The sequence below is a fragment of the Oratosquilla oratoria genome, chromosome 21, assembly GCF_046742065.1.
Source record: "Oratosquilla oratoria isolate Oo_2021 chromosome 21, ASM4674206v1, whole genome shotgun sequence".
Classification (NCBI taxonomy): domain Eukaryota; kingdom Metazoa; phylum Arthropoda; class Malacostraca; order Stomatopoda; family Squillidae; genus Oratosquilla; species Oratosquilla oratoria.
Window position 1 is genome coordinate 60,277,219 of NC_134797.1, and position 14,201 is coordinate 60,291,419.

Here is a 14,201-nt window from a genome sequence, read left to right on the forward strand (position 1 = left end):
ATCCATATACAACCATTCTCCACTCACCTCTGTCTTCCATCCTCTCCCTTCCTTCCTCAACAGACATTCCCCTCTTCCCCAAAGCCCCCTTCACCCCATCCATCCACCTCATCCAAGGACGTCCCCTCATGTTCACTCCCTCCACATCTGCCTTCCATACCTTTTACTAGTCTTTCTTCACTCATTCTTTCCATGTGTCCAAACCATCCTAATATTCTTTCATCAACCCTATCTCCCAAATCCTTTTTCACCCCTGTTCTCCTCCTCACCTCCTCATTTCTCACTCTATCTAGCCTAGTAACCCCCACCATACTTCTCAGACACCTCATCTCAAACACATTCAAACTCCTTCTCTCTTCTTCTCTTATGTTCCACGTTTCTGCCCCATACAGTGCTGTTGGCACAATCACTCCTTCATACAGTCTCCTCTTCCCATCCATTCCCAAATGTCTATTCCTCATTACACTCTTTAAACCACCAAGGCATTTACTCGCTTCTCTCAATCTACATTCTACCTCCACCTTCACTCCACCTTTTCCTACTACACTTGCACCCAAGTATCTAAAACTATCCACTTCCTCCAGTCACTCTCCCTTAATGTTCACTTCCAGTCTACTGCCACTTTCACCCCTTGTACATCTCATCACCTTACTTTTACCCACATTTATCTTTAGTTTTCTTCTATCACATACTCTCCCAAACTCTGCCACCAGTTTCCTCAATCCCTCCTCTGACCCTGCCACAAGCGCAGTGTCGTCCGCAAACAACAGCTGGCTCACCTCCCACTTTTCTCCATTTTCTTTAACCATCTCCAATCCCTGACTCACTACCCTAGCATTCACCTCTCGCACCACCCCATCCATGTATAAGTTGAACAGCCAGGGCGACATAACGCATCCTTGACGAAGTCCCACCTTTACTTCAAACCACTCACTCTATCCATTTCTAATCCTAACACATGCTCTACTACTCTCATAAAAACTCTTAACAGCTCCCAAAAGCTTTCCTCCTATCCCATAAATCTGCATAACCTCCCACAGTGCCTTTCTGTCTACCCTATCATAAGCCTTTTCCAGATCCATAAAAGCCCAAAAAACATCCTTCCCCTTTCCTATAGCTTTCTCACATATCTGTCTTACCACAAAGATCTGATCTACACAACCTCTACCCGTCCTAAATCCACACTGTTCCTCACCAATTACTCCTTCTGTTCCTCTCCTAATCCTCTCAATTAAGATCCTCCCATAAGCCTTCCCTACTACACTCAACAGGCTAATCCCTCTGAAATTACTACATTCACACTTGTCCCCTTTTCCCTTGTAAATAGGAACTATACAGGCACTACTCCAGTCCTCCAGTACTCTACCCTCTCTCCAGCAAACATTAAATAACCTCACCAACCAGTCCACCATCACTGAACCTCCCTTTTTCAGACATTCTGCATGACATCCATCCAGACCAGGTGCCTTACCTGCTTTCATCATCTTTACAACTGCCTTCACCTCATCCTTCCTTATTTCTCCTCCATTCTCCTCACTCATCACTCTCATTTTCTTCGCATTTCCCACTGCAGCTATCTTTCCTTCCCTATCCTCCTTCACATTCAGCAACTCCCTAAAATATTCTGCCCATCTTCCCCTCACTGCCATCTCTTCCATTATCAACTCTCCATCTGTACCTTTTACCTTTTCTTCCCTACGTGATTCGCCTCCTCTTCCTCTCTCAATTTCTTTCCAAAACATCCCTTTATTACTTTCAAAATTTTCTGTCATACTCCTACCCCATTTCACATCTGCTCTCCTCTTTGCCTCCTTTACCTTTTGCTTTACTTCTCTTTTCTTTTCTTTGTACGTCTCATATGACTCCCCTGTCCTCTTTTGTAACCAATCTGTGAATGCTCGCTTCTTCTCTTCTACAACCTTCTTTGTTTCCTCATCCCACCATTTACTACCCTTTCTTCTATTTCCCCCTGTCCTTCTTGTTCCACACACCATCCTTGCACACTTTAAGACTCCCTCCTTGAACCATCCCCATTCCTCCTCCACACCCATCTCTGCTCTATCCTTTACTCCCTCCCACTCCTCCTTCAGCTTCTTTTCGTACTCCTTCTCCTTTTCCTTTTCATTCAAGGAGTTCACTCTAAGAACCTCCCTACCTTTTGTCCCTTTCCTCCTTCTCCATCTATCCTCCACTCTCAGCTTACCTTCCACCAAAAAATGATCTGATATTCCCCCACCCTCTCCCCTTAGCACATGTACATCCTTAACTCTTCCTATCATACTCCTATTTACCACTACATAATCCATTAGCGCTCTATCTACCACCCTTCCCTCCACCACCCTCTCCCATGTGTACTTATGCTTGACTTTCTTCCGAAACACTGTATTTGACATCATCCACTCTCTAGACACATTTCCACCATCAACTCTCCACTACGATTCTTTCCTGGAACTCCACACTTCCCAACCACTCCATCGATTGGACCATTTCCCACCCTAGCATTAAGGTCTCCCAGTACTATTACATTGACATTTCTTCCTAAACCCTCTATGCACTCATTTAAATCTATCCAAAAGGCCTCCCTTTCTTCCATGCTCTTCTCACTGCCAGGCCCATATGCACTTACAAAGACCCACATCTCCTTTCCCAGTTTCACCTTCATCCACATTATCCTTGAGGAAACCTCCTTCCACTCCACTATCCCTTTACCTAACTCCTCACTTACTAGAATAGCCACCCCTTCCCTCCCTCGCCCTCTCTTCACTCCTGATAACCTCCCACTTACACTCCCAAACTTACACTCACCCTTCCCTTTCAACTTAGTTTCACTCAAAGCCAACACATCCAACTTTCTTCTCACAAACATACTACCTATCTCTTCCCTTTTACTCTCATCTGTACCACATCCACGCACATTAAAAGACCCAAACCTTAGGGTGCTGGCCCGAGGCCCTCCAGCACCCCCTATGCCTTTCCTTTGCTTTTTAGGAATCTGCCCCTTGGGGCTACAGGGAGAAGGATGCCTAGTCCCTCTCCCCGTCCCTTTCTTCTCGCCTCTTACGATCCAAGTGGGAAACTTGGTGGCAGTATTCTTTTCCCCCACCACAGGGAATTCCCCCATCACAGAAAGAGAATACTCAGAGAAATGGTACAGGACAGCAACAAGGGGTTGGGGGACAGCATAACGGAGGGACAGTCGTAGTATAAAAGTGTCATCATTTCTCTATGAACAGAATTTCTTCTATCATAGACAAAATGATGTGTGGCTCTGGTCCGTAGGGGCGCCCCATATAGACCCTAAAGTATCGACTGCATGCTACTTTGCCACAATAACAAGCAGCCAATACCCCAGACGGGAATAACAAGCAGCCAATACCCCAGACATTTTAATTTACAAAATTAATAATTAATTTTCTATTGCTATATTGCGCCCATGGTTGAAACTAAAAAAAATACCCCGGTATTCAATATGGAATGTCAGCATATGCGGATTTGGTCATATACAGTAATTTCAGGAACCTAACCACCATAAATAAACAGTAAATAAAGCTTTAATGTACTGTATAAAAGAGGGAAAATACACGAAAACAAAGATACATGTATTGCTGGACATTGTACATACAGTACATGTACGTATATGTATACACTTTCGCATAACGACCAATTCGATTAACGACGGCGCGCTGGTCCCAATTGTCGTCGTTAAACGAGGAGTGGTTGTATGTATTATTATTATTATTGATGATATGGTTTAACCTCTTCACTCCGGGGCACATCACACGTCTGGCAGCATTAGCTGCCCGACGTGCGATGTTGCGTCATAATAATAGCATTATAAAAAAATAAAGTCAGTGCTTAATCGTTCGTTCTCTTTCACCCGTGTATTTTGATAACCATAGAAAATTGATGAAGCCAGTTAAGAGAGAATGGAAATTACGTAGGTACGACTACAATAAATATAATCAAGATGGCGACATCGGCATTATCAAGTACCCACTTGCTCCTCATGCCGCCTACGTAGGCGTCACCGTATGGAAATGGTTAACATCACAAACTCCTCCCATCGGAGGGCTAGGATGGTGCCCCTTACAGAGGACTTTGTAGCGTGGAATTTATTATTATTATTATTAAAGGTTTTTTTCCCCTTATAAGTGAACTAACCAAGTCATAATGCATAATGCATGTACCCACTCCCATCCAGCACCCTCTCCTCCCTCTCATCTTAGCTCCTCATGGAGGAAGGGTCATCCCCTGTATCCCACCAATTCCCCTGGGTCAGAAACAGTGCAGTAAGACACAGTATATCCATAGCAAGGCTGCTTGACTCGATGGCGAACCCCCACCTCTCTGTTTCCTCATGCGGAAAATAGAGAAAATGGGGAGAAATCCCTTCAGGCTGCATTATTTTCAATATATTTTTATTGTTAAATTATCAACCTTTTTTTTTTCTATTCTAAAATATGGGGGTATTGGCTGCTTGTTATTGTGGCAAAGTAGCATGCAGTTGATACTTTAGGGTCTATATGGGGCGCCCCTACGGACCTGAGCCACACATAATTTTGTCCATGATAGAGGAAAACTCTGTGCATAGAGAAATTATGACACTTTTATACTACGACTTTCCCTCCGTTATGCTGTCCTCCAACCCCTTGTTGCTGTCCTGTACCATTTCTCTAAGTATTCCTTTTTCTGCTGTGGGGGAATTCCCTGTGGTGGGGGAAAAGAACACTGCCACCAAGTATTCCCACTTGGATCGTAAGAGGCGAGAAGAAAGGGATGGGGATTGGGACTAGGCCTCCTTCTTGTAGCCCCACAGGGGACATTCCTAAAAGAAAAAGTAAAGGCATAAGAGGGTCTGGGAGTTTTCGGACCAGCACCCTAAGGTTTGGGTCTTTTAATGTGCGTGGATGTGGTACAGATGAAAGTAAAAGGGAAGAGATAGGTAGTATGTTTGTGAGAAGAAAGATGGATGTGTTGGCTTTGAGTGAAACTAAGTTGAAAGGGAAAGGTGAGTGTAAATTTGGGAGTGTAAGTGGGAGGTTATCAGGAGGGAAGGGGTGGCTATTCTAGTAAGTGAAGAGATAGGTAAACGTGTAGTGGAGTGGAAGGAGGTTTCGTCAAGGATAATGTGGATGAAGGTGAAACTGGGACAGGAGATGTGGGTCTTTGTAAGTGCATATGGGCCTGGCAATGAGAAGAGTGTAGAAGAAAGGGAGGCCTTTTGGATAGATCTAAATGAGTGCACAGAGGATTTAGGGAGAAATGTCAATGTAATAGTACTGGGAGACCTTAATGCTAGGGTAGGAAATGGTCCAATTGATTGAGTGGTTGGGAAATGTGGAGTCCAGGAAAGAATCGTAGTGGAGAGTTGATGGTGGAAATGTGTCTAGAAAGAGAGTTGATGATAGCAAATACAGTGTTTCAGAAGAAAGTCAAGCATAAGTACACATGAGAGAGGGTGGTGGATGGAAGGGTGGTAGATAGAGCGTTAATGGATTATGTAGTGGTAAATAGGACTATGATAGGAAGATGAATCACAATGGCAAAAGCCGACAAGACTGTGAGAATAAACACCTTGTGAGATCGAAACCTTTATTAGTACTACGTTTCGCTTGTGTGTGTCATGTCTGTACTTGAAAAAGCTGTAACAAGCGAAACGTAGTACTAATAAAGGTTTCGATCTCACAAGGTGTTTATTCTCACATGATAGGAAGAGTTAAGGATGTACATGTGCTAAGGGGAGAGGGTGGGGGGATATCAGATCATTTTTTGGTGAAAGGTAAGTTGAGAGTGGAGGATAGATGGAGAAGGAGGAAAGGGACAAAAGGTAGGGAGGTGCTTAGAGTGAACTCTTTGAATGAAAAGGAGAAGGAGTACAAAAAGAAGCTGAAGGAGGAGTGGGAGGGAGTGAAGGATAGAGTAGAGCTAGGAGTGGAGGAGGAATGGGGATGGTTCAATGAGGGAGTCGCAAAGTGTGCAAAGATGGTGTGTGGAACAAGAAGGATAGGACGAAATAGAATGGTTACAAAATAGGACGAGGGAGTCATATGAGAGGTACAAAGAAAAGAAAAGAGAAGTAAAGCAAAAGGTAAAGGAGGCAAAGAGGAGAGCAGATATGAAATGGGGTAAGAGTATGACAGAAAAAATTGAAAGTAATAAAAAGATGTTTTGGAAAGAAATTAAGAGAGGAAGAGGAGGCGAATCAAGTAGAGAAGAAAAGGTAAAAGGTGCAGATGGAGAGATGATAATGGAAGAGAAGGCAGTAAGGGGAAGATGGGCAGAATATTTTAGGGAGTTGCTAAATGTGAAGGAGGATAGGGAGGGAAAGATAGCTGCAGTGGGAAATGCTAAGAAAATGAGAGTGATGAGTGAGGAAAATGGAGGAGAAATAAGGAAGGATGAAGTGAAGGCAGTTGTTAAGATGATGAAAGCAGGTAAGGCACCTGGTCTGGATGGATGCCATGCAGAATGTCTAAAAAAAAAAGGAGGTACAGTGATGGTTGACTGGCTGGTGAGGTTATTTAATGTTTGCTGGAGAGAGTGTAGAGTGCCAGAGGACTGGAGGAGTGCCTGTATAGTTCCTCATTACAAGGGAAAAGGGGACAAGTGTGCATGTAGTAGTTTCAGAGGAATTAGCTTGTTAACCTCTTCACTCCAGGGTACATCGCACGTCTGGCAGCATTAGCTGCCCGACGTGCGATGTTGCGTCATAATAATCGCATTATAAAAAATAAAGTCAGTGCTCAATCGTTCGTTCTCTTTCACCCGTGTATTTTGATAACCATAGAAAATTGATGAAGCCAGTTTAGAGAGGATGGAAATTATGTAGGTACGACTACAATAAATATAATCAAGATGGCGACGTCTGCATCATCGAGTACCCACTTACTCCTCATGCCGCCTACGTAGGCATCACCATATGGAAGTGGTTAAGTGTAGTTTGGAAGGCTTATGGGAGGATCTTGATTGAGAGGATTAGGAGAGGAACAGAGGGAGTAATTGGTGAGGAACAGTGTGGATTTAGGACGGGTAGAGGTTGTGTAGATCAGATCTTTGTGGTAAGACAGATATGTGAGAAAGCTATAGGAAAGGGGAAGGATGTTTTTTGGGCTTTTATGGATCTGGAAAAGGCTTAGGTTAGGGTAGACAGAAAGGCACTGTGGGAGGTTATGCAGATATACGGGATAGGAGGAAAGCTTCTGGGAGCTGTCAAGAGTTTTTATGAGAGTAGTAGAGCTTGTGTCAGGATTAGAAATGGAGAGAGTGAGTGGTTCGAGGTAAAGATGGGACTTCGTCAAGGATGCGTTATGTCGCCCTGGCTGTTCAACTTATACATGGATGGGGTAGTGTGAGAGGTAAATGCAAGGGTGGTAGGTCAGGGATTGGAGATGTTTAAAGAAAATGGAGAAAAGTGGGAGGTGAGCCAGCTGTTGTTTGTGGACGACACTGTGCTTGTGGCAGGATCGGAGGAGGGATTGAGGAAGTTGGTGACAGAGTTTGGGAGAGTATGTGATAGAAGAAAGCTGAAGATAAATGTGAGTAAAAGTAAGGTGATGAGATGTACAAGGGGTGAAAGTGGCAGTAGACTGGAAGTGAGCATTAAGGGAGAGCGACTGGAGGAAGTGGATAGTTTTAGATACTTGGGTGCAAATGTGGCAGGAAAAGGTGGAGTGAAGGTGGAGGTAGAATGTAGATTGAGAGAAGCGAGTAAATGCCTTGGTGGATTAAAGAGTGTAATGATGAATAGACATTTGGGAATGGATGCTAAGAGGAGACTGTATGAAGGAGTGATTGTGCCAACAGCACTGTATGGGGCAGAAACATGGAACATAAGAGAGGAAGAGAGAAGGAGTTTGAATGTGTTTGAGAAGTATGATAGGGGTTACTAGGCTAGATAGAGTGAGAAATGAGGAGGGGAGGAGGAGAGCAAGGGTGGAAAGGGAGTTGGGAGATAGGGTTGATGAAAGAGTATTAGGATGGCTTGGACATATGGAAAGAATGAGTGAAGAAAGACTAGTAAAAGAGGTATGGAAGGCAGATGTGGAGGGATTGAACATGAGGGGACGTCTTAGGATGAGGTGGATGGATGGGGTGAAGGGGGCTTTGGGGAAGAGGGGACGGGAGGGGACAGAAGACAGGGGTGAGGTAGTATGTGTGAGCAAAATTTGACGCAGCCCGAAGGGATTTCTCCCTGTCTTTTCCTTTTATGCAATGGGGGGACGGAGAGGGGGGGTCGCCGATTTAATGAAGCGACCTTGCTGTGGATGTGCTGTGTCTTGCGACACTGCTTGTGACCCAAAGCAGTGGACAAGGTGCAGGGATGACCCTTCATCCAGGAGGTGCTAAGAAAAGAGGGAGGGTGGAGGGGTGTGGAGTGTATTCAGGGATGGAATGGGTGGGAATGATTTTATGCCTTTTCCTTTTTGGCTACCTCCCTTGTAAGGGGGAAAAAGCCTTGGTATATGTATGTATGCTAAAATATTAATGAATTAGTAAGTACAGACACTCCTCAACTCATGAACAAGTTATGTTTGAACAGCCATTTGTATCTAGAAATGCTTGTAAGTTGTTGTTCAACATTATCAGGGTACAGTACTCAAATCTACATGCATAAGTATGATATAGTCAGTACATATTTTCTTATCCTAAAACACATTACTTCAAATACATAAAAAAATATTAATAATCATACTTTAATACTTGTTTTCTGCCGTATACGGTATGGGACAGAAACATGGAAGATAAGAGAGGAAAAGAGAAATAGTTTAAATGTGTTTGAGATGAAATGTCTGAGAAGTATGATAGGGGTTACTAGGTTTCTTTTTGGGCTACCCCCCATGTAAGGGGAAAAAAGCCTTTGGTATTTACATATACCAGGCTGGATAGAGTGAGGAATGAGGAGGTAAGGAGAGCAGCATGTGAGGAAATCCAGTTTTCTGGGTAGGTGTGTAAATACTTGGAATAACTTATGAAGTGAGATAGATCAAGCTCAAACAGTACACAAGTTAAAATGTAAGTATAATTGGAAATCAAGGATAATCAAGCTGGAACTGTACTTGAATTTGAGTCTAGATAATATAAAAGAAATTAGAGAATAGGAGACGAGACCCAACTAGGATTGCTCCTGTCCTGTATAGGTAAAAGTATCCTCGTCACTGATTGGCTCAGCGACCACAGCATCAATGTGCCACCTGTCGTAGAATTCAACATACCACTTTGTTCATTTCGCATCCACAAATGTGATTGCAGTGCAGTCTTGCTTTGCAGTGTTGTGTGTTTTGTGCATTTTGTGTAAAATTGTGAATTTGTTTCATTCTGTGTGGGGACCATACTACTGATGCATATTCTTGTCTTGGACAGATTAGAGTTTTGTTTTTTCATCATGTGTATGCAAGAGAACCAACATATACATACACATACTGGACGTCAGAAAATCACATGGCCCGGATGGTATTGCAAATTGGATTCTAAATGAATGCAAAGAAGAACTAACAGGCAAAATACACATCATAATGAATAGCTCACTCATAGAAGGAAAGATACCTAATGACTGGAAAAATGCTAACATTGTACCAAAATATAAAGGAGGAAACAAGGAAGAACCCACCAACTATAGGCCAGTATCACTAACAAGCACTATAGCCAAAATTTGTGAGAAAATCATCAAAAATAGATGGGTAAAACATCTGGAAGACAACAACATATTAAACCCAAGACAATTCGGGTTCAGACAAGGAAGATCATGCACCACAAACTTAATATGCTTCTACTCAAGGCTAATAGACATAGTGCAAGAAAGAAATGGATGGGCTGATTGTGCATTCCTAGACTTGCAAAAAGCCTTTGACAAAGTACCACACAGAAAATTACTAAAAAAACTGGAACATATAGGAGGAATACAAGGGAACCTACTAAAATGGATGGAGGACTTCCTGACTGGTAGAAAGATGAGAGCAGTGCTCAGAGAAAAATATTCAGATTGGAAAGAGGTGATCAGGGGAGTACTGAAAGGATCTGTACTGGCACCAATAATGTTTGCTATCTATATGAATGACATGGACGAGGATGTGAACTGTTACATGAGCTTTGCTGACGACGCCAAACTGTTAAGGAAAGTAGAAACTGATAAGGACTGTGAAGCACTGCAAGAAGACCTGAATAGGGTATGGAACTGGAGTCAGAAATGGGAAGTGGACTTTAATACTAAGAAGTGTAGCATAATGGAGTTTGGAAAAAGCAAAAACAGAATATCAGGAAAATATACAATTGGAACCAAGGAAGTAAAGAAAGTAGGATCTGAAAAAGATTTGGGAGTAATTATCACAAACAACTTGTCCTATGATAAACAGATTAACAAAATTGTCGGGGAGACTTACAACTTGCTAAGATCAATAAAAGTGGCATTTGCATACTTGGACGAAGACATGATAAAAAAAATATTGGTTACATTGATAAGGCCTAGACTAGAGTATGCGGCGACATTGTGGTCCCCCAGTACCAAAAAGAATATAAAGAAAATAGAAAGAATCCAAAGAGCAGCTACAAAAATGGCACCTGCACTTGCAAACCTATCATACAAGGAGAGATTGGCTAAACTGGAGTTACCGACACTGGAGCAAAGAAGAGAGAGAGGTGACCTATTGACCATCTACAGAATCATGAAAGGCACAGAGATACTTGATACTTGATAGAAAGGACTTACTTAACTGGGACAAGAGAAACACAAGAGGACATGGAAAGAAAATAAAAAAACATAGCTATAGAAGAGAACTGAAAAAAACAAACAGTTTTCCATATAGAGTTTTGGACACTTCGAACAAACTGGATAATGAAATAGTATGCGCAAAAACCATTCATGAGTTTAAAAGCAAACTAGACACTGTGAGATACAATGGCGGGACACCACGAGCATAACTCCCCTTCCCGCAAAATACAATTAGGTAAATACAACTAGGTAAATACTTGTATTGATAGTTTGATAAAATAGTTCTGCCTACTGTATTCAAACCCTTGGGAGTGTAGGATTAATCTTGAACTGAGGACACTACCAATTATACTACCTGGTGGATGTTCAAAAGAGAATGTTTGGTCTCTTGATATTAACTTACTGTAGTACATGTATTGTGGTGTTTTTCGTTGCATCCATATTGAGGGAAGCCTCTTGATGAGTATATATGCTTGTACTGACAATTTGATTAAATAGGTCTGCCTACGGGATTTGAACCTTTGGTAGTGTGGCTTTTATACCATCTTGAGCCAAGCATGCTACCAACTGTATTTACCTAATTGTAGTATACAGGAAAGGAGCAACACTTGTTGGGTCCCATCTGCTATTCTCTAATTTTCTAACATACCTAGACTCAAATTCATCTATGGTTCCAACTTAATCTATATAATTGATTTCCTGTTATATGTAGATTTGAACTCATGTTGAGGCTTCTCTTGACGTCAGGCCAGTGCTATATTGACTGAACTACTGGAGCTTCAAAAGTGTCCAACTTGGAGTTGAACTAACTCCTGAAGAATCTAGGTAGACTGTTAATTGCTGTACTTACCTAACTTTTCTCAGAGACCCGTGCTCAATTTGTAACCAGTGGTGAAGCTGGTACAAAACCTTGTTAGGCTTTCATTGTTGTAAATACCTGAAGTGAATAGCAAGTGGTGGCGCATGTTGTTATATGAGGGGGCAACCAAAGATGAGATGGATGGATAGGGTGAAAGAGGCATTGAGGAAGAGAGGGATGTCTGTTGAGGAAGGAGTGGAGAAGGCAGAAGATAGGGGTGAGTGGAGAATGGCTGTATATAGATTATACTGTGATACATGGAAAGGAATGCTGGGGGCCTATTAAGGAGTGGTTATGTGTGAATGATATTTTGACATGGCCCAAAGGCATTTCTCCCTGCCTTCAGTGTTTCTGCATGAGGGGACAGAGGTGGGGGTGTCACCAATTAAATGAAGCAGCTGTGCTGTAGATGTGCTGTATCTTGCAGCATTGCTTCTGACCCAGGGCGATAGGTGTGAGATGCAGGGATGACCTGTCATGAGGAACCAAGATGAGAGGGAGGGAGGGGTGGGTGGTGGATGGGAGTGGAATGGGTGGAAATGTAATTATGCCTTTTGACTTTGGCTGCCTTCCTGGTAAGGGGGAAAGTACCCTTGGTATATGTATGTATGTACAAATGAAAACATGCAATGCTGTACCTGTGCTAAGTGGTTACTCTTTAAAAGGGCCAGTAGTATCAGGTTCTTTGGTAAACAGTAAATCTAATGCCATGTGTATCTGCTATTCTCAGCCTCGTAGTACTATATTGTGATGTTCAGATGTGAAAGCTATATTAATTTCTTTATATGTAACAATATTAGTGTGTGAATAAATTATTATTGATGAAAATATATACAATTTGCATTAAATTTTATATTTAGTGTATTACTTAATGAATAATGTGTTGTTTACAGTTCTGGCATGGAGAGATGTGTTGGACCGGGAATGGCACATTTGTATAGCAAGTCCTACTTTTAAGAGATTTGGAAGCTCTCCCAAAGAGTGGCAGCTCAGCTCACATGTTACTAAAAAGGACTTCAAGCTTTAAAAAGGGCTCCTTTTACTGAATATGCAGACATTTATCCTGAACTTAGCTCTTTTTTTTATAGAACATACATGAAGGATTTATTCAGTGTTATTATTTTTTATTTATGTGTTTAAATCACTGATCACTCTTCATGAGCTTGGAATGATTAGTAAATAAGTTTGCATAGCTGTTTCATTCATCCTAGTAGTGATGTATGTCAGGAACATAAATGGTGCCCCCACTGGCTGGAGTTGCACATCATTTGTTTTTGTTAGAGTAAAATCTTTGTTCATAGAGGAATAATGCTACTTTTCTACTACAGCTGTTCCTCCTTTATGTTGTTCCCTTGGAAACTGTCCTTTACCATTTCTTTGACAACCTCATTGGCTGGCAAAATCCCTTGTAATGGAGAAGTGGCCCTTGCTATATAAATAGATCTCTTTGGTGGTGGTGGGGGATTCTGCTACTGTGATTCCCACACAAATTGTACAATAAAGTGGGATGGGGTGATGGGACTAGGGATCATGCTCTGTTCACATCCTTTTAGGAGTGAAGACAGTGGGTGTGGCAAGAAGTCCAACCAGAATCCTAAGTAGGGTCAATAAATGTGCATGGCTGTGATACAAATGAGTGAAAGGGAAGAGATTGGCAATTTGTTTTTGAGAAAGATGGATGTGTTAGGATTAACTGAAACTAAGTGAAAGGGAGGAGTGATTTTGAATTTGGAAGTGTGGTGGGGAAAATGTTAGATGTGATGAGGGAACAAGTGGCCCTGCTGGAAAGTGCTGTGATAGGGAAGTTCATTGTGGAGTTGAAAGTATCAAAGGCTAATTCAGGTGAAGGTAAAACTGGGATGGGAGATGAGGGTTTTTTGTGAGTGCACATGGACCCAATAGAAGAGTGAAGAGGAAAGGAAGGCTTTTTTTTTAGATTTAAACAAGTGCTAAGGGATTTTTGGGAAGAATGTGAATGTAGTGATGGAGGATCTAAATTCTAGAGTAGTAGATGGAGTAGTATGGAGGTTTGGGATGATGGGTAAGAATTTTAGTGGAGAGGTGATGTTGGAAACATTTAGAAAGGAAGTTGATGATAGTAAACGCTGTTTAAGGAGAGAGTCAAGCATAAGTATATGTGGGAAAAGTTGGTGGAGGGAATGATGGTTGATAAGGCATTAATGGATTATGTAGTGGCATGCAAAGGAGTTACACATGACTTACCCTTGGAAAACCCATGCTGTGAGTCTCGAATCAAATTGTCTCAATGTGATCTCCAATTCAATTAGCTAGCATTGATTCAAGGATTTTACCTATAACTGATTTCAAGCTGATTGGCGTGTAGTTGCATATAGATGATTTAGCCCCCCAAGCAATAGGCACAAGTCGGCTTTAAATTTATGTTCTCCACTTGCTCAGAGAATGAGAGCTGACAACCAACAACAACTCTCCTTCCTCTCCTACTCACCATCCTTGTTGTAGTCAGCCTCTTCCTGCCCTTCCTCCTCTTGTTCTTCCTCATTCTCCCAACTAGTGACAGAAACACAACACAAACAAGTCTAATGCTTCTTCCCAGAGATCTTTGGAAGGGCCCAAGGACCAGTGATTGTTAATGTTGGAACGCCATGTTTCCTGTCA

At 42.1% G+C, this 14,201-nt stretch overlaps 1 protein-coding gene across 1 annotated transcript in view; it reads left to right on the top strand.

Moving 5' to 3' along the window:
• Positions 1 to 13,357, top strand: part of LOC143036977 (uncharacterized) — a 69,809-nt gene extending 56,452 nt beyond the window's left edge. The window contains exon 8 of the mRNA XM_076205063.1: positions 12,458 to 13,357. Coding sequence (XP_076061178.1) covers positions 12,458 to 12,591 — 134 coding nt within the window. The 3' untranslated portion in view covers positions 12,592 to 13,357. The remainder of the gene's footprint in view (positions 1 to 12,457) is intronic.
• Positions 13,358 to 14,201: the final 844 nt, after the last annotated feature.